Source organism: Mesoplodon mirus, assembly GCF_964341445.2.
Source record: "Mesoplodon mirus genome assembly, chromosome: X".
Taxonomy (NCBI): Eukaryota; Metazoa; Chordata; class Mammalia; order Artiodactyla; family Ziphiidae; genus Mesoplodon; species Mesoplodon mirus.
The window spans coordinates 63,703,930-63,725,252 of NC_138981.1; the positions used below are offsets into that span (position 1 = coordinate 63,703,930).

At 38.8% G+C, this 21,323-nt stretch overlaps 1 protein-coding gene across 1 annotated transcript in view; it reads right to left on the reverse strand.

The window, feature by feature from the left end:
• ZDHHC15 (zDHHC palmitoyltransferase 15) overlaps positions 1-3,748 on the reverse strand; it is a 122,575-nt gene extending 118,827 nt beyond the window's left edge. The window contains exon 1 of the mRNA XM_082609102.1: positions 3,276-3,748. Coding sequence (XP_082465228.1) covers positions 3,276-3,411 — 136 coding nt within the window. The 5' untranslated portion in view covers positions 3,412-3,748. The remainder of the gene's footprint in view (positions 1-3,275) is intronic.
• Between the last annotated feature and the right edge of the window lie 17,575 nt (positions 3,749-21,323).

Here is a 21,323-nt window from a genome sequence, read left to right on the forward strand (position 1 = left end):
GTTTTGGTGAGAATATGGAGAAATTGGAACCCTCCAACATTACTGATAGAAATGTAGATTGTGCAGCCATTGTAGAAAATAGTTTGGAGGTTCCTCAAAAAGTTAAACATACAATTAACATACAGCCCAGGGCTTCCCTGGTGGCGCAGTGTTTGAGAGTCCGCCTACCGAGGCAGGGGACACGGGTTCGTGCCCTAGTCTGGGAGGATCCCACATGCTGTGGAGCGGCTGGGCCCGTGGGCCATGGCCGCTGAGCCTGCACGTCCGGAGCCTGTGCTCCACAACGGGAGAGGCCACAACAGTGAGAGGCCCGCGTACCGCAAAAAATAAAAAATAAAAATAAATAAATAAACATACAGCCCAGCTTTACGACCCCTCTCCCTGGTATTTACACAAAAGAGTTGAAAACAAGTATTTAAACAAATACTTGTACATCAATGTTTATAGCAGCACTATTCAGGATAGACAAAAAGTAGAAACAACCCAAATGTCCATCAACCATCAAGGGATGAATGGATAAGATGGATAAAGTGTGGTATACAATGGGACATTATTCAGCTATAAAAAGAAATGAAGTACTGTTACATACTACAATGTGAATAAACCTCAAAAACATAACACCAATTGAAAGAAGCCAGGCACAAAAGGAGATATACTGTATGATACCACTTATGTGAAACATCCAGAATCCATAGACAGAACACAGATTAGTGGTTGGTAGAGACTAGGGGAAGGAGCGAATGGAGAGTGACTGTCTAATGCCTATGAGGTTTTCTTCTGGGGTGATGAAAGTGTTTTGGAACTAGATATTAGTGATGGCTGTATAACATTGCGAATGTACTAAATGTCACTAAATTGAATGCTTTAAAATGGTTAATTTTATGTTATGTGAATTGTACCTTAAAAAATGGATTGTTACTTTTCTCCCCGTTTAAAGTCTAAGCTTATTTTCTTGAGTCAAGCAGAATCCTATATCCTCATTAATAATAGTAATAACAAGTTATTATTTAATGAGCTCTTACAATGTGCTGTCAACTGTGATGCATGCTTTTCATGCACCATATTATTTAAATCTCATAACAATGCTATAATGGCATATAGTAGGTGATAAGGAAGTATTTGTGGTATGAATGAACAACTATATAAGCAAAGTGCACATGAGGCAACTGAAGTTGAGAGAGATTAGGTAAGTTGCATCAGGTACCCTAATTAGTAAGTGGCAGAATCCAAACTCAGATTTATAAGACAAAAATACCACTTTTGACTTCAGCTCTTACCTGATATTAGGGAGAAAGACATCAGGTTCTGTTTTTAGAAAGAAGTTAGGTCCTTAATATTACCTTTTGAGTCATACTGAAACTCAAATCTGTTGTTTTGGTTGTGTTGCTTTGGTTATCAGGCAGCTTTGATATCCGATTCTATATTATTTACTAAATATGTGAGTTTAGGAAAATTTGATCTAACCTTTCTGAAACCAAGGCCACTCATTTGTTAACGACTGTCAAGTGAAGATGACAGGATGGACTGGTGGAACCAATGCTACCTTACCCTTCTGGTTTTTAAATAATGGAATCTGATGTAAAATGTTAAGAAAACACTGTGCAGGTTGGTGTTCTGTGCGGGGATGTCCAACAGGACAAATAGGAGTCTTAATGTGAGGTGATTGGAAATATACTGGGACCTCACACTGAATGAACAGGGAACATTGTAGAACACAGTTTTAAGGGTATTAGAAGTGGGATTCTAGTACTGAAGTCACAATAACTTAGTGGAATCTCCTTTGAGAAGAGATAGGGATTCTTCAATGTGAGAGGCAAGGGGAGATCTCACTATGAGAAAAGCAGAGGCTATTTTGTGAGGAGACAGGATATACCATGAAGACTACACTGTGAATTGATTAGAACACTATAAAGCCATTAGTGATAGAGATAGGGGGCTGGGGGTAATCCAAGTGGGATAGGGTCTTGAGATTTGGGTCCGGAAATACTGTGGAATTCTGAGTTTGAAAGCAGAAGATACACTGTGGGAACCATTTTATAGATATGGAGGGGATGAAATGCTCCCTGGTGTTACAGGACAGGGTACAAAGAGGAGACCCCGGATTTATAAAAGGGTGGTCTAAAGAGAGGGAACAAGAAATGAGGCTCCCATTGGAAGGGGCAGGAAATACTAGAAACCCCCGTAGGAAAGGATGGTGTTTCCCTAGTTTGAGAAGACAAGGGACAAGTGCAATCCTAGAGGAAAATAAGTGAAGATAATAATAAGAACCCAGATGAAGAGGATGGCAAAATGTGTGGCTAACAGTGGAAGAGTATTGCAGGAGGTAGAGAGTAGGTTTCAAAAAAGATAGCAAGGGGAGATGATCATCAGAAAAGTAATGGCCCTTGGAAGGGGTGTGGGGGATACTGTGGGAACCCTTGTGGGAGGGTAATGAGGATACTCTAGTGTGAGAAGACAGTGGACAAAGCAGGACCATAGTGTGATAAAGCAGGGTGACTAGTATGAGGTTCAGAAAGTAATGTGGGGCCCCAAATGGGAAGGAGTGAAAACACCTCAAAGCAGGCAGGCAGGAGACTACAGGGAGCTCCAGTGTGACAAAATCAGGGCCTCTTGCATGAGGCAGGACAGGATGTACTGCAGGACTCATATTCCTCTGGAGAAGATGAGAAAATGTTGAAGCCACAGGGAAAGAGGAATGGAGGGCTTATTACTTTGTGAAAAGGGGAGACCACAGTGGGATAGAACAAGGTGTACTGTGGGGTCCCAAGTGGCAGAAAAATGTGAATCACTTCAGCTGGCTTGAGAGGATCACGGGAAAAAGAGGAATCCTAGTGTTGGATAAAGGCGAGCTAGTAAGAGAGTACAGGAAATATTTTGGGATGCCTAGTAGGAAGGAATGAGAAAATGTGGGGCTTCTAGTTGGGTGAATTGGTGGGATTCATAGTTTAAGTGGACAGTTTAAGTATACAGGGTATGTTGTTTCCTCAACTCAGTAGGATGGGAGCCCCCAGAACCAGAGCACAAGGCACAAGTGGTTGTCCTGTGGAAAAAGCCAGTAAATTCTTGTGGGTAGGGCCAGGAAATAATGTAAGAAACCTTGGGTAGGAAGCGATGGTGACATGGCGGGACCCTCGTGGCAGGCCGCAAGAAATACTGTGGGAAGCCAGAGGTTGGAGACCATGAGCTCTCCAGGGAGCTAAAGGAAAACCGCAGTGTGAGGGCTAAGAACAGAGGGGGAGCATAATTTCCCCATCTTAGATGCTAGCTCCACTTACCCAAGCAGAGTTCAAAGACGTAGGCATAGTAGGACCAGAGCACGACGAGGACAATAACAAGCACAGGCACCCAGGAAAGTACACGGCGGCAGCACCGTAGCCCCCCGGACAGAGCCATCTTCCAGCCCCGCCGCATCTTCGGCTCGAAGATCGACCGAGCAGGCCTGCTGGCGCTGGGTCGGAACTGCTGGGGCAGCAGTTGAGAGGCGGGAAGGCGCGCTGTGCGGCGCTCCACTGCTTAGCCTGGCGGGAACAGTCTCCCCTAGTCGATACCACCTGTGGGGCTGCAGGGCAGAGTGCGTCCTGCCTGGCACAATAGGCATGAGTCACGGCGAGAAGGAACTGGCGGTGTTGGAGCGGAAAGTGATCCGTCAGGCAGTCGAGGCTGGACACGCTCAGAGGGAGTGCAGTCCTTCCTCTTTCTTCCTCTCCCACCCCCTTGCCACAGCACTAGATGCAGGGCTAGACCTCTGCAAAACTGTAAAGCAGAAGAAATTTGGGTCCGCCCATCTGTTCTTACCGCACTGCGTCCCGCCTCATCTCGTCTCTGATCTCTGTCTCTGTTTCTCTCTCTTTGTCCCCTCCCTCCCAACTTCACACACACACACACACACACACACACACACACACGAGCACACAGACACGCAATGTGAAAGATGCGAACCGTAGCATCTAATGACTTAAAGGTCATCCAGCCCCATCCTCCGACTGCTGCTTGAACAATATGCTTAACACGTAGTGCCGCAGTCGCTGCTTGGGTAAGTCCATTGGCAGGGCGCTCCCTCCTTCCCTCTCTTCTTCCCTTTCCCCTGAGTCAGCTTAGTCCATTTTAAGAATAAATAAACGTATTGGTACAAAAAAAAGCAAATGGGGGAGATACTAATTCTGTGAGGGGTCAAGGTAGTGATATTTAAGCTGAGCTTTAACAATAAATGAGTTTGCTGGGCAGATGGAGGGGGAAGGAACTTTCAGACAGAGGAAACAACATTTGCAAAGGCATAGAGTAATGAAAATCCAAAAGTGTTCAAGGAACAGTTAGCATGGCTTGAGGAGAGGGTCGGTATGTGAAGGAGAGGAGAGGCTGGGAATGAGACTGGGAATACAGGTTGTGGGCACAGAATGCTCTGCCAGAGTATGTGGACATAATCTTGTAAAGCAGATTAGGAACAGCCAATAAAGATTTTGGGACAATAAAAGTGACATTACCAGAATTGTATTTTTGTAAAAGAACTGGCAGGATTTTGTAGAGGAGGATGGCCTGGAAACAGAGACACAAATTTAATTCAGCAAATGTTCTTGGAGTGGTTGCATTGTGTTAAGTCAACTTTGGTATAAAAAGAATGAAAAGAGGAGGCCTGTCTCCAGGAAGTTCATGTTCTTATCAGAGCAATAGGTGTTCAATGACATAAGTACAATGATAGAAGTATAGTAAACTTTTGACATGGATTTGATACCTACTGTTCAAAGATTTACAAAGGTCTATGACATGAAGAAATCTGTGATTTTGCTGAGACCCATGTTGCTCTCTATTGTTTTTCATGGTTATGTATGGAGCAAATTTCTGAACTGATATAAGAACTTTGTTGTTTCTTTCAGATTAAGTTACGTTCATGGTTGATATTACTAAATTAATGTTGTAATGAAATGCAGACTCATTTCAGTTACAATATTTATTTTAATAGCCTTATTAATGATTTGTACCCTAAGGTTCTGACATGGATACTTAGATATTTTTCCACCTTTTTGAGATATAGTTGACAAATAAAAGTATATATATTTGATGATTTGATATACATATACATTGTGAAATGATTACCACAATCAAACTAATTAACACATCCATCACCTCGCATAGCTACCATTTTTTCACAATTTTTTTTATTTTTTATTTTTTATTTTTTCTTTATTTCTTTATTTCTTTATTTTTGGCTGTGTTGGGTCTTCGTTTCTGTGCGTGGGCTTTCTCTAGTTGTGGTGAGCGGGGGCCACTCTTCATCGCAGTGCGCGGGCCTCTCACTGTCGCGGCCTCTCTTGTTGTGGAGCACAAGCTCCAGACGCGCAGGCTCAGTAGTTGTGGCTCACGGGCCTAGTTGCTCCGTGGCATGTGGGATCTTCCCAGACCAGGGCTCGAACCCGTGTCCCCTGCATTGGCAGGCAGATTCTCAACCACTGCGCCACCAGGGAATCCCTCGACAATTATTTTTTATTGAGGTATATTTGACATGCAACATTGTGTAAATTTAATGTGTACAACATATTGCTTGGCAGTATGATTGCCATTGTGGCAGTATGATTGCCATTGTAGCCTTAGCTAACACCTCTATCGCATCACATAATGCAAGTATGTGCACTTAAATAACTTCCCTGTTATTCTGCACCCCCCTGCCTCGCCTCAGCTCCTGGTAACAATATCTGGGGTTTTTTTTCATTTTAGATTCCACATGTAAGAGATATCATACAGTATTTGTCTTTCTCTGTCTGACTTATCTCACTTAACATAATGTCCTCAAGATCCATCCATGTTGTTGCAAATGGCAGAATTTCCTTTTTTCTCACAGCTGAATAGCATTTTATACGTACATTAGCTATTGTGAATAATGCTGCAATAAACATGGGAGAATATGTTTCCTCAGTAACCTTTTTTATTTCCTTTGGATATATACCCAGAAATGGGATTGCTGAAATATATGGTTGTTCTATGTTTAATTTTTTGAGGAACCTCCATACTGTACTCCATAGTGGATGAACAAGTTTACATTTCCACCAACAATGCACAAGGGCTCCTTTTCTCTCCACACTCTCACCAACACTTGTTATCTCATCTTTTTGATGATAACCATTTAACAGGTGTGAGGTGATATATCATTGTCGTTTTGATTTTCATTTCCCTGATAATTAGTGATGTTGAGCACCTTTTCACATACCTGTTGGCAATCTGTATGTCTTCCTTGGAAAAATGACTATTCAGGTTCTTTGTCCATTTTAAAATCAGGGTTTTTCTTGCTATTTAATTAATTATATAAGCTCCTTATATATTCTGGAGATTAACCCCTTATCAGAAATATGGTTTGCAAATATTTTTTTCCCATTCTATGGGTTGCTGTTTCATTTTGTTGATTTGTGCTGTGCAAAAGCTTTTTAGTTTGATGTAGTTCCACATGTTTATTTTTGCTTTTGTTGCATTTGCTTTTGGTGTCATATCCTGAAAATCATTGCCAAGACTAATGTCAAAGAGTGTTTTCCCTATGTTTTCTTCCAGGAATTTTACAGTTTCAGGTTATACGTTTAAGTCTTTAATCCATTTTGAGTTGATTTTTGTGTATAAGTGTCCAATTTCATTCTTTTGCATGTGGATATCCAGATTTCCCAGAACCATTTATTAAAGAGACTATCATTTTCCCATTGTGTATTCACTCTTGTCAAAAATTAGTAGACTGCCTATGTGTGGGTTTATTTCTAGATTCTACTCTGTTCCACTGGACTATGTGCCTGTTTTTATGCCAGTACCATACTGTTTTGATGACAATAGTTTTGCAATAGAATTTAAAATCAGGAAGTGTGATGCCTCCAGCTTTGTTCTTGCTCAAGATTGCTTTGGCTATTCAGTCTTCTGTGATTCCATATATATTTTGCAATAGTTTTTTCTATTTTTATGAAAAATACCACTCAAGTATTGTCAGAGGTTGCATTGAGTCTGTAGGTCACTTTGCGTAGTATGGACGTTTTAACAATATTAATTTTTCCAGTCCATGACCATAGGATATCTTTCTATTTATTTGTATCTCCTTCAATTTCTTTTACCAATGTCCTAAAGTTTTCAGTGTACAGATTTTTTCATCTCCTCAGTTAAATTTATTTCTAAGTATTTTTTCTTTTACATGCTATTGTAAAAGGGATTGTTTTCTTAATTTCCATTTCAGATAGTTTGCTATAACCATATATAGATGTAACTGATTTTTGTTGAGTTTGTATCCCGCAGTTTCACTAAATTCATTTATTAGATCTGGCAGGATTTTGGTGGAGTCTTTAGGGTTTTCTACATATAAGATCATGTCATCTGCTAACAAAGATAATTTTACTTCTTCCCTTCTGGTTTGGATGCCTTTTATTTCTTTTTCTTGCCTACTCTGGCTAGCTAGGACTTCAGTTTATGTTGAGAAGAAGTGGTGAGAGTGGGCGTTCTTGTCTTGTTTCTTATCTTAAAGGAAAAGCTTTCAGATTTTCACCACTGGGTATGATGTTAGGTGTGGGCTTGTCATATATTACCTTTATTAAGTTGAGGGACATTTTTTCTATACTTAATTTGTTGAGAGTTTTTAATCATGAAAGGATGTTGAATTTTGTCAAATGCTTTTTCTGTTTTTATTCAGATGGTCTTATGATTTTTATTCTTCATTCTGTTAATATGATGTGTCACATTCATTAATTGCATATGTTGAGCCATTCTTGCATCCCAGGGATAAATCTGATTTGATCATTGTATATGATCCTTTTCATGCACTATTGAATTTGGTTTGCTGGTATATTGTTGAAGACTTTTGTTCATCAGGGACATGGTCCTGTGGTTTTCCTTATTTTACTGTCCTTGTTTGGCTTTGGTTTCAGAGTAATACTGGCTTCGTAAAATGAGTTGGAAGTGGTTCTTCCTGTTTAAATTTTTGGGACGAGTTTGAGAGGATTAGCATTAATTCTTTTTTAAATGTTTGTTGGAATTCACCAGTGAAACCACCTGGCCCTGGACTTTTATTTGTTGGGAAATTTTTGATTACTGATTCAAAATTTTTATTATTGGTCGGTTCATTTTCTATTTCTATTTTTCTATTTTCTATTTCTTCATGATTCAGTCTTGGTAGGTTATATATTCTAGGAATTTATCCATTTCTTCTAGGTCATTCTATTTGTTGGTATATAATTGTTCATTAAAGTCTCTTATTATCCTTTTTATTTCTTGGTATCAGTTAAAATGTCTTCTTTTTCATTTAAAATTTTATTTATCTTTTTTCTTAGTCAGTATAGCTAAAATTTTTCAATTTTCTTTGTCTTTTCAAAGAACCAACTCTTAGCTTCTATGATCTTTTCTATTGTCTTTCCAGTCTCTACTTAATTTATTTCTGTTCTAATTTTCATTATTTTCTGCCTTCTGCTAACTTGATCTTAGTTTGTTCTAGTTCCCTAAGGTGGATTATTGAAGTCCCCTGCTATCATTATATTGCTGTCTATTTCTCCATCCAGTTCGATTAATAGTTCCTTTATATGTTTAAGTGCTCCAATGTTGACTGTGTTTATAATTGTTATATCCTCTTGATGAATTGACTACATTATCATTATGTAGTGACTTTTGTCTACTGTGGCAGATTTTGAATGAAAGTCTATTTTGTTTAATTTAAGTATAGCCACTTCTACTCTCTTTTCATTACTATTTTCATGGAATATCTTCTTCTATCCCTTCACTTGTCCTTAAAGCTTAAGTGAATCTCTTGTAGGCAGCACATTGTTGAATATTTTTTTTTTAATCCATTCAGCCACTCTGTGACTTTTCATAGGAGAATTTAATCCATTTATTTGTAAAGTAATTATTGACAGATAAGTACTTATTGTTGCCAATTTGTTCATTATTTTCTGACTGTTTCTTTAGTTTATTTGTTCCTTTTTCCTCTCTTGCTATGTCCCTTTTGATTTGTTAATTATTCCAGTGGTATGAATTGATTCATTTATCTTTATCATTTGTGTGTGCACTAGAGGTTTTTTTTTGCATGTGAGGTTACTGTGAAGCTTACAAAATACATAATTATAACATTCTGTTTTAAGCTAATATGAACTTAACTTCAGTCATTTGAAAAAATACTTTTACACTTCCCCACATTTCATGCTACTGTTATAACCTTTCACATCTCTTTTATATTATGTATCCATTAACAAATTATTATAGCTGTATTTACTTTTAATACTTTTATATTTTAAATTTTATTCTAGAGTTCAGTGATTTACATACCACCATTACAGTATTAGAGTGTTCTGAATTTGACTATATATTTGCCTTTACCACTGAGTTTTATATTTTCATATGTTTTCATGCTGTTTCTTAGCTTCCTTTCAAGTTGAAGAACTCCCTTTAGCGTTTCTCATGAGTCAGGTCTAATAGTGATTATCTTCCTCAGCTCTAGATTTTCTGGGAATGCAGTTATCTTTCCTTCATTTCTGAATGACAGCTTTTCTTGGGATAGTATTCCTAGTTGGCATGTTTTTCTTTGAGCAGTTTGAACGTATCATCTGACTCCTTCCTGTTCTGCAAGGTTTCTGCAGAGAAATCCACTGAAGGCCTTAGGGGGGTTGCCTTGTATGTCACACATTGCATTTCTCTTGCTGCTTCAAAATTCTCTTTGTCTTAGACTTCTTATAATTTGATTATCATGTGCTTTGGGGAAATCTTCTTTTGTTTGATCTTGCTTGGGGATATTTGGTTTCATGAGTCCAGATGTCCATATCCATCCCAAGATTTGGGAAATATTCAACCATTATTTCCTTGACTAAGCTTTCTATCCCTTTCTCTTTCTCCTCTCCTTCTTTGACTCCCATAATGTATATATTTGCATGCTTGATGGTGTCACATAGGTCCTGTGTGATTTCTTTACTCTCTTTCAGTCTTTATTCTAATTCTTCCTCTAATTGCCTTATTTCAAATGACTTGCCTTCAAGTTTTCTGGTTATTATTGGTTGGCCAAAATGTTCGTTAGGGTTTTTCCATAAGATGTTATGGAAAAACCCTAACGAACATTTTGGCTGACCCAATACTTCTGCATAATTGAGTCTGTTGTTGAAGCTGTGTATTGAATTTTCTAGGTTTTGTCATTGTATTCTTCAGATTCAGGATTTCTGTTTGGTTCATTTATTTTTTAATTTTTTAAATAAAATATTGGCTATATTCCCTGTGCAATGCAATATATCCTTGTAGTTTATTTACTTTATACATAGTAGTTTGTACCTCTTAATCCCCTACCTATATCTTGCCCCACCCCTTCCTTCCCACTCTGGTAACCACTAGTTTGTTCCTTATACCTGTGAGTCAGCTTCTTTTTGGTTATATTTATTCACTTATTGTTTAGATTACACATACAATTTACAACATACAGTATTTGTCTTTGTTGGAATAATTCATTTAGCATAACACACTCCAGGTCCATCCATGTTGTTGCAAATGCCAAAATTCCGTTCTTTTTATGGCTGAGCAGTATTCCATTGTGTACACACACACACACACACACACATATACCACATATATACATAAACAGATATACCACATCTTTTTAAAAAATTTTTATTGGAGTATAGTTGATTTACAACGCTGTGTTAGTTTCAGGTGTACAGCAAAGTGAATCAGTTATACATATACATATATCCACTCTTCTTTAGATTATTTTCCCATATAGGCCATTACAGAGTATTGAGTAGTGTTCCCTGTGCTGTACAGTAGGTCCTCATTAGTTACCTATTTTACATACAGTAGTGTGTATATGTCAATCCCAATCTCCCAATTTATTCCTCTCTACCTTACCCCCTGATAACCTTAAGTTTGTTTTCTACATCTGTAAATGTTTTTCTGTTGTGTAGATAAGTTCATTTGTACCCTCTTTAAAAATTCACATATAAGCAATACCATATGATATTTGAGTTACTTCACTCTAGGTGTATCCATGTAGCTGCAAATGGCATTATTTTGTTTGTTTTTTATGGCTGAGTAAAATTCCATTGTATAGATGTACCACATCTTCTTTATCCATTCATCTCTGTATGGACATTTAGGTTGCTTACATATCTTGGTAATTGTAAATAATGCTGTTATGAACACTGGGTTGCATGTATCTTCTTGAATTAGTGTTTTTAGTTTTTTCAGATATGCATCCAGTAATATGTATTCAGGAACTGCTGGGTCATATGGTAGTTCTATTTTTACCATCACATCAAAAAAAAAAAGATACCTAGGCATAAAACTATCTAAGGAGGTAAAACGTCCATACTCTGAAAACTATAAGACACTGATGAAAGAAATTAAAGATGACAAAAACAGATGGAAAGAATACTGTGTTCTTGGATTGGAAGAATTAATATTGTTAAAATGACCATACTGCCCAAAGCAATACAGATTCAGTGCAATCCCTATCAATCCCTATACAATGGCATTTTTCACAACACTAGTACAAATAATTTAAAAGTTTGTTTGGAAACACAAGAGACCCCAAATAGCCAAAACAATCTTGGGAAAGAAGAACAGAACTAGAGGAATCAGACTTCCTGAATTCAAACTACACTACAAAGCTACAGTAATCAAAACAGTATGATACTGGCACAAAAACAAACACATGAATCAATGTAACAGAAGAGAGAGCCCAGAAATAAACCCATACACTTATGGACAAATAACCTACAACAAAGGAGACAAGAATATACAGTGGAGAAATGACAGACTCCTCAATAAGTGGTGCTGGGGAAACTGGACAGATACATGTAAAATAATGAAATTAGAACTTTCTCCCTCCCACCCTCCCTATCCCACCCCTCTAGGTAGTCACAAAGCACTGAGCTGATCTCCCCGTGTGATGCAGCTGCTTCCCACTAGCTAGCTATTTTACATTTGGTAGGGTATATATGTCAGTGCCACTCTCTCACTTCATCCCAGCTTACCCTTCCGCCTCCCCGTGTCCTCAAGTCCATTCTCTATGTCTGCATCTTTATTCCTGTCCTGCCCTTAGGTTCATCAGGACCATTTTTTTTTTAGATTCCATATATATATATGTTAGCATACGGTATTTGTTTTTCTCTTTCTGACTTACTTCACTCTGTATGACAGACTGTAGGTCCATCTACCTCACTACAAATAATTTTGTTTCTTTTTATGGCTGAGTAATATTCCATTGTATATATGTGCCACATCTTTTTTATCCATTCATCTGTTGATAATTTCTATTATTGTTTTTAGATTCTACATATAAATGATATCATATGATATTTGTCTTTGTCTGTCTAACTTACTTCACTTAGTATGATCATCTCTAGGTCCGTCCATGTTGCTGCAAATGGCATTATTTCATTCGTTTTCATGGCAGAATAATATTCCACTGTATATATGTACCACATCTTCTTTATCCATTCCTCTGTATATGGACATTTAGGTTGTTTCCATGTCTTGGCTATTGTAAATAGTGCTGCTATAGACATTAGGGTGCGTGCTCATTTTCATTTCTAGTTTTCTCCATATATATGCCCAGGAGTGGGATTGCTGGATCATATGGTAGTTCTATTTTTAGCTCTGTAAGGAACCTCCACACCACTCCATTACCAAGGAACCACTTCATAGTGGTTGTACCAATTTATATTCCTGCCAACAGTGTAAGAAGGTTCCCTTTTCTCCACACCCTCCCTAGCATTCATTGTTTGTAGACTTTCTGATAATGTCCATTCTGACCAGTGTGAGGTGACACCTCATTGTAGTTTGATTTACTTTTCTCTAATAATTAGTGATGTTGAGCATCATTTCAGGTGCTTTTCGGCCATTTATATGTCTTCTTTATAGAAATGTATATTTAGGTCTTCTGCCCATTTTTTGATTGGGTTGTTTGCTTTTTCTTATTGAGCTGCATAGTCTGTTTGCATATTTTGGAGATTAATCCCTTGTCGGTCACTTCATTTGCAAATATATTCTTCCATTCTGTGGGCTTTTTTTTTCTTTTTTTGGTGGTATGCGGGCCTTTCACTGTGGTGGCCTTGTACCCTTTTCTTTTCAACTTAGAGAAAACCCTTTAACATTTCTTTTAGGGTCAATGTATTATCAATGAACTCTTTTAGTTTTTACTTCCCTGAGAAGTTCTTTATCTCCTTTATAATTCTGAGTGATAGTCTTGCTTGGTAGAATATCCTAGGTTGTAGGTTCTTCTCTTTCAGCACTTTAAATATATCATGCCACTCCCTTCCGGGCTGCATAGATTTGCAGAAAAATCCACTGATAACCTTATGGGTGTTCCCCTGTATGTGACTCATTTTTTTCTCTTGCTGCCTTTAGAATACTCTTTTTATCTTTAACTTTTGCCATTTTAATTATATGTCTTGATGTGGGTCTGCTTGGGTTCATCTTTTTTGGTCCACTTCATGCTTCATATAATGGCCACCCTCTGTGACCCATATAATATGAATGTTGGTACCACTTGATGTTGTCTCAGAGGTCCTTTAATATGTCCTCATTTTTTTAAATTTGTTTTTGTTTTTGCTGTTCTAATTGGGTCATTTCTGTTACCTATCTTCCAGATAACTTATCATATCTGGAGGCACTGCCTCCAGAACCTTGGTTGTAGGACTAGCACTGAGAAAACATTCTACTTCAGGGTCTGCAGATGGTGGGCCTGTCATCAGGTGTATGGACAAGTGTAACTCCTGCTGGTCACCGGGTGGTTCCCTGGGTGAGCAGGAATAGCTCCAGACTGTGTCTGAGAAGGACTGGAACCAAGTCACAGGGGTGCTTCATCATCCATAACAACACTGGAAGTTTTTAGGCCTGCCTCTGGGGTATGGATAAGTATGTGTCCTGCCAGATCTCTAGATGCACAGGACCACTCTCAGCATGGCTGAGAGGAGCTAGAGCTGAATCACAGGGCTGCTTCAGGATCTATAGTCAGACCAAAGTTAGTGAGTATGTCACTCAAGGCATGGGTGGGTGTGTCTCCTTCTGATTCTCTCAGCAGATGGTTCTGATGGCAGGACCAGGGCCAAATGGGGCTATAGCTGAGTCAGGGGACAAGGTCTGTTTTTGTATCTGTAGCCATGATCACAGTTGGTAAGCCTACCACCACTATCTGGGTGCATGCCTGCCTTCTCAAAATGACCCTCCTTGGTGTTAGGCTCTATTGGGATTTTATAATCTCCTACCTAGATCCCAAAGCACTCCCAAAGGCACTTTTGTCCATGGATTGCTGCCAAATTATTGTTGCTGTGGGGGGGTATGTGCTGAGGTCTTCCTATTCTACCATCTTGCTCTAAATTTGCCATTATTCATGAATTTTGGGCTGTTGGAACATATCTCTTGAGAATGTCAAGGGTATACTATTTAAACAAAGTAGGCTTGAAGAGACAATGATTAAATGTGAAAGGGAAAGTCTGAGCTGGGTTTTGAATAGTGAATAGGAGTTTAACAAGAAGATAAAAGGTGGGAGTAGGAGTTAAAGGGAAGGAGATTCCAGGAAAATAGAAATATGTAGTGCATTTGTGAAACATCATAGCATATTTGGAAGACTGCAAGTAATCTGATTTTTCTGGAAGATATTATGGTAGTCTAATCAAGAGGAGACAGAGACGGTGGGGAGAAAGAAGATAGGGCAAATGTAAGAGTGGTTTGAGGAAAGAATCAACAGAACTTGTTGACCAACTGGCAGGTGAGGAGTGGGATAAGTCAAAGCTAACAACCGTATTTTTAACTTCATTGCCTAGATGAACAATGTTGTAAGTCACCATGATAAGGGCTATGGTGAGAAGAGTGGCTTTGGTGGGGGAAGATGATAACTTTAATTTTTAGACATGATGAATTTTGTCTAAGTCCTCCTCTCACATGGTAGTCTAGACATCAATCAAATAGACTGGGGCAGGGGGCTTATGATAGGGATAGCTCATATCCAGAGCAGTATGAAGGAATAAGAGTCACAGAGACTGTTTTATAAAGTGTTATCGAAACATATTCATGTCCGTTTGTTTACTTATAGTTTATGGCTGCTTTTGCTCTATAGCAGCACAGTTGAGTAGTCGTGAACAGAAACCATATGGCATTCAAAGCCTAAAATTTTTACTATCTGGCTCTTTTTGGAAAAAGTGTGCCATCCCATTGTCTAAGAGAAAGATAAGATTCTAACACCAGATTCCAACTACAAACATCGACTAGAGGATCAAAATCTCATCCAGGCTCTGTAAGGAAATAAGTGGATATTGGCCAAGGTGGAGGTGGGGGATCTCACCCTGGGGCCCAGCATGAGAAAAGGGAGTTTTCATCCAAGGCATCTTGGGATGCCCAAACCAGAGAGCAAGGTAAGCTGTAAACAATGTAGAAAGATGAGGAGTCAGAAGTAGGGGGGATTTACTGGAGGTATTCCAAGTCAAAGAGTGCTAGAGGCAAGAATTTGAAGCTGAGACGCAGAACCAAACACCCAGAGCCAAGGAAATTAAAATATGAGAGCAAGAACAAATGCAAATAATGTTGTAGAAAATTCCAACTAATCTAGTGACAGAAAGCAGATCAGTGGATGCCTCTAGACAAGATTTGGGAGTTGGGAGGGGCACGTGGGAGGGATTAAAAATGTGCACAAGAAGATCTTTTGAGTGATGTCTATGTTCGCTGCCTTGATTTTGTTGATGGTTTCCTGGGTGTATACAAATATCAAGGTTATCAAAGTGTACACTTTAAATATGTGAAGCTTGTTGTATGTTAATTATATAAAATAAAGCTACAAAGACATATGTAAGAAACAAATATATGTAACTCTGTTTAATGTATTTGAAAAGCTTGAATTATAACCATGGTCTCTCTCTCAAAAAGAAAAAAAAAGAACAAATGCAAATGAGTTAGGATCAATAGCAGTAGTGAGTGGGGTAGGTGTGTCTTTGGAGTAGTGAGAATGAATGTCAGAATGAAAGTGTGCTTTGAGAGGTAGTGAGGGAGGTCTGAGATGATTGCTGGAATGCCTGTTAGTGTTTGTAGCTTGGTTTTATGAGTTGACTGAGGTGTGATATTTTGGTGAGTCAGTTAGATCAAAGGAGCAATGCCAGAACAGATGCTACCCTTTCTTGGGTCAGGGCACACTGTTCCTAGGTTTGCCTGAAAGAAAATTATGACATATTCTGGAGTGTTTATTGGTGATAAAAAATGCTCTTCTAGCTGATATGCATCAAACTACACCAAGTATTGGGACTGATTAGTATCAATGGGAGTCTAGTACTTGTTTTACCATGTATTCTGGCTCCCCATATGGAGTTTCCCAGACTCCATATGGAGAGACATAGGATGGCTTTTATGGGTAGGATTTGGCAGGGAGTGGGGGAAAAAACATTAAAACCATTTGTATGGGAAGCAATTGGAAATTGAAAGGCTAGCATGGTCTTCAATAGCCACAGATATTATTGGCAGGTTTGGGCAATGCTGATGTGTCTTAAAGAGAACAAGATAGCATGTCACACTTTTATATCTCCCCTGGAGCTATTCAGCATACTGTCTTATAGATCTTTCTGAGTGGCTTTTACCTCTTCTGGGTATTATGGGGACTGCCAGGGTTGTGGTATTTGCTCAATGGTATGGGGAAGCTGTGGAGGTGAAAGCCATAGTTGTGGATCAGTGTTTGGGCAAATAGTGTAAGGAATTGTTATAAACAAAGTCAGTGTGGTAGAGTAGAAATAGTCATATTGTTTGAGGGGGTATAACAGTGCAGGTGCACTTCCAGAACTTGGATAAAGCACGCCTATTGCTTTACCTGTTGTTCTACAGGTATTGGCTGATATAGAGGTGGATCTGCATATGGAGGACTCCGAACAGTGCTTTTCAGATCAGGATATTAAATGAGGGTCTTGGGCAAATTTTATATTGTTATGAAGTTCATGGAGATGGAATACTTCTTTGATAAAGAATGTGACAGTAGTAGTTGTGAATGGGAGTCCAGGAAAGGGGATAAAACATCCCATGTTAGTGAGGATGTCTACCATTTTCAATATGGAATTATACATTAAGAAGGAGAAACATCCACATTGAAGTCCAATAAAATGCTATTTCATGGAGAATTTGGTGGTCAGGATAGCATAGAGTAATACTTTGGGCCTTCCAGGTCTGTCTTCAGTCTGAGACCACAGTGTCTGGCATACAGTAGGTGCTTAGTAAATATTCATTGCATGAGTGAATGAATTTTTCACTTACTAGCCACGTTCAGCATTTTGAATAGGCTGTAGTGTCCCTTCAGTGTAGTGTGGAATAACTACATACCCGAAGTAGAGGCTACTTCCACCAGAACATAGAACACTCTTTGACCATTGGGGTTATCTGTAAGTGGCTAGATGAATAAGCATCTTATGTCAGAGCTTCCCAAAACTATCACTAGGTTCAATGATTTGCCAGAAAGGGTCATAGGACTCAGTATGTAGTCTTATTTGTGGTTAAGATGTATTGTAGTGATGCAGTAAGGACACACAGATGGTAAGGGAAAAAGACACAGGTGGAGTCTGGAGGAATCCCCTTGCTGGCTTCTTTATGCTTTCTTCCACCCATAAGGGGTCACACAGAGTATACTCTTTCCCCATAAACAAAACTACAGCAAAATAAGTGAAATGTTGTCTACTATGGAGGCCCATTAGACTCAATGCCCAAGATTTCTGGGGGGAGACTAATGACATAAGCACTCTTCCTATCACATACCCAAGTTCCTGACTCCCAGAAGGAAGGCAGATGTTCATCATGGAACCAGATTGCTTACACAAAGAGTCTAGGCACAGTGACCACCCCCCTGAGTCAGTTAACTGTTGACTGGAAATACTCCAAAAGCCAAGTTCCCAGATGCCAGCCAAGGGCCAAACTTATAAGCAGGTTCTTCTAAGGCTAGCAGTCTCAGGTCTGCTAGATTAACTCTTTTCTGCACAGTGCCCATCTGCTGTGTTACAGCTGATATAGATGACCAGAATATACTCAGGTCAGATCATCTTTCAGGATAGGATTCCTCTACCACCCCTCTGATATTTGTGTGCTGTTTTGACTCTAGGGTCATAGAAAAAGAAAAAGTTAAAATATCTGTAAAATAAAGTCTACCTACTTGGCATAGACTGAGTTTTTCTGGCATCTGCTGCCCTGAATTGTAATGATTAGCTTAGCCTTCCACGAAATTTTGAGATCCTTCAAGGTAATGTTCTCCATGTCTTGATGGTGGCCTTGATCATCAACTTCTTTTTCTCACTTTGGGTAGCTGCTTTTAGCCATGACCAGTTTTTGTTTTTTGTTTGTTTTTTGTTTTAAGAATTAGAGGCAGAGTAGGAGTTTGCCTCCATCCATTGGATGGATGTGGTTAGGCAAATATTATGGAAGAAGTAGTTTTCAGCTCCTGAAATGTGGCTGTTCAGTATAAATTTCCTTTACTGGATAAGTCGATTAATGGAGTGGTCATTATGAAAGAATGTTAAGAAACTATCAATAATATCCATTAACCCCAGGAACTGCTGAACTTTCTCGACTATGTGGAGAGCTCCTCAGTATAGAACTTCTGAAATTTTCTCTAGACTTATGTGGAAGCCTCGGCTCAACATAGTTCAAGAATTCCTCTTTTAGGATTTTAAGAGCAAGTTTGACCTAGAGATGGTAGTGCTATACCTGGGCTAAAATCAAGGATGTTATTCAATTTTAACACAGATGTCACTTAGAGCTTCCTTTTCCTTGGGAATTTGGTGAATGTATCTTGAATCCTCAATTTCACTACCTGGATAAGTCCAGCATTCTCCCCATGATTTCTGTGAATGTTCAATCGTATATCCTCATATATGCCTCTTTGCTGTTTAAAGACATAAAGTAGATATTAGTAATTGCCTAGGGCTGGGGTTGGAGGGAGAGGCATGAGGGGAAATGAGTGACTGTTAATGTGTATGGAGTTTCTTTTTGGGGTGATGAAAATGTTCTAAAATTGGTTTTGGTGATGGTTACACAACATTGTGAATTTTTTTAATTTTTAAAATTTTTATTTTATATTGAAATATAGTTGATTAACAATGTTGTATTAGTTTCAGGTGTACAGCAAAGTGACTCAGTTATACATATACATGTATCTATTCTTTTCCAAGTTCTTTTCCCATATAGGTTATTACAGAAATGAGTGACTGCTAAAGTGTGTGGAGTTTCTTTTGGAAGTGATGAAAATGTTCTGAATTTTCTAAAAAACATTAAATTGTACATTTTAAATGGATGAAATGTATGGTATGTGAATTATATCTCAATAAAGCTGTTTTTTTTTAAGCAAGGACATAAGGACTTCACTGGTGATGCAGTGGTTAAGAATCCGCCTGTCAGTGCAGGGGGCACAGGTTCGATCCCTGGTCCGGGAAGATCCCACATGCCATGGAGCAACAAAGCCCATGCACTACAACTACTGAGCCTGTGCACCACAACCAATGAGCCCATGCACCACAACTAATGAAGCCCATGCACTCTAGAGCCTGTGCGCCACAACTACTGAGCCTGCGTGCTGCAACTACTGAAGCCCACATGCCTATAGCCCATGCTCCACAACAAGAGAAATCACCACAATCAGAAGCCCGTGCACCACAACAAAGAGTAGCCCGCACTCGCTGCAACTAGAGAAAGCCCATGCACAGCAATGAAGACCCAACGCAGCCAAAAAATAAATAAAATATTTAAAAAGTAAAGTAAGGACTAAGTAGATTTGTTAGATTTATCACCAGAAGAATTGTAGCAGTTTGCCTTCCTACAGTCAATGTGTGGGAGTGCCTATTTCCTCATAGTCTCACCAACAGAATGTGTTATCATATTTTTGTCAGTCTGATAGGTGAAAAATAGTGTATCTGTATTTTCACTTCATACTTCTCTAATTTTGAGTGAGCTTAAACATTTTCCATATGTATAAGGATCATTTTTACATCTTTTTTGGTGAATTGTCTATTCATATTTTCCCCATTTTTTAATTGAGTTTTTATTTTCTTTGCGGGGGCGGGGTATGTGTGTGTGATCTTGTTCACTCAATTCTTAACATCTCTTTGTAAATAGGTTAGGTATATCAACCCTTGTCAGTCAGTGTCCACACCCTTTGCCATTATACTCTACTGCTGCTCTGCTCTGGCACTTTATCCACTTAAACCCCATTCTTCCAACCTCTATAATTGGAAGTGGCTCAAATTCTTGCCATAGAATAATTTAAATGTAGTGTACATCCTTAAAATCCACTGTCTAGGACCATGTTTCACAACTATGTTCCCCTGAAGCTCCACCAGTCCTGAGGAATGGAGGCAGGTAGAGCAGCTTGATAGCCTATTCTGGGTGGTTTGGGGAAGTCTTTGATTCCAAGACTTTCAGCTATTTATTTTTTCTGTAGTCCTAGACCTACAAGGTGAAGAACCTAATATCTCTTTGTTGCAATCTTTCTGGCCACCCTCCCTACACACACATACTACTAATAAATCAAGGTGAAATCACTTTCTGGGGTATCAAGGCTTCTTTGCCTTGGCTGTGAGCTTATGCAGGAGGGCAGTGAAGGAGGTCCAGTGTTCTGTTTCCTGGGCTGTAGATCAGCTTAAGAGAAGAACTACAAAGTTTTTTGTTTGTTTCAGTCTTATCTGTGCCACTGTCAGAACCTAGTCCAACATCCTTACTATTCTCCTTTTTGGACGGAACCTGCTGTATCTTTTTTTTAAGCTGGTCCTTGGCTTCTTCAGCTGCCTTCTCCTTGACAAATTGGAAGTTTCTTTAAAAATTAAAAATGTAATTAGCATATGACACAGCAATTACATTGTTGGGCATTTATCCCAGAGAAATGTAAACTTATGTTCACACAAAAATTTGTACATCAGTGATCATGTGGTTTTATTCATAATAGCTAAAAAGAACCCAGTTGCCCTTCAACAGGTAAATAGTTAAACTGTGGCATAGTCATACCATGGAATACTACTAAACAACAAACAGGAATGAATTATCAAAACACACAACAAGTTGGATGATTTGAAAATCATTATGTTGAGTGGAAAAAATCCCGTCTCAAAATGTCACTTAGAGTACAGTTCTATTTATGTGTTCTTGAAAAGACAAAATCAAAGTGTCAGAGAACAAATCAGTGGTTCCCAAGGATAATGGGTGGTGGTAGGGTGTGAGTAGAAAAAGACAGCACAAGGAATTATTTTGGTGATGTACGTGTTCTTTGTTATGATTGTGGTAGTGCTTATACCTGTGTTAAAATTCATAGAACTGTATGGCAAAAATCATTTTTTCTTTGTTTTAATTTTTTTAATAAACTATTTTTTTTCTTTTGGTATCAGTGTGATGGTGGC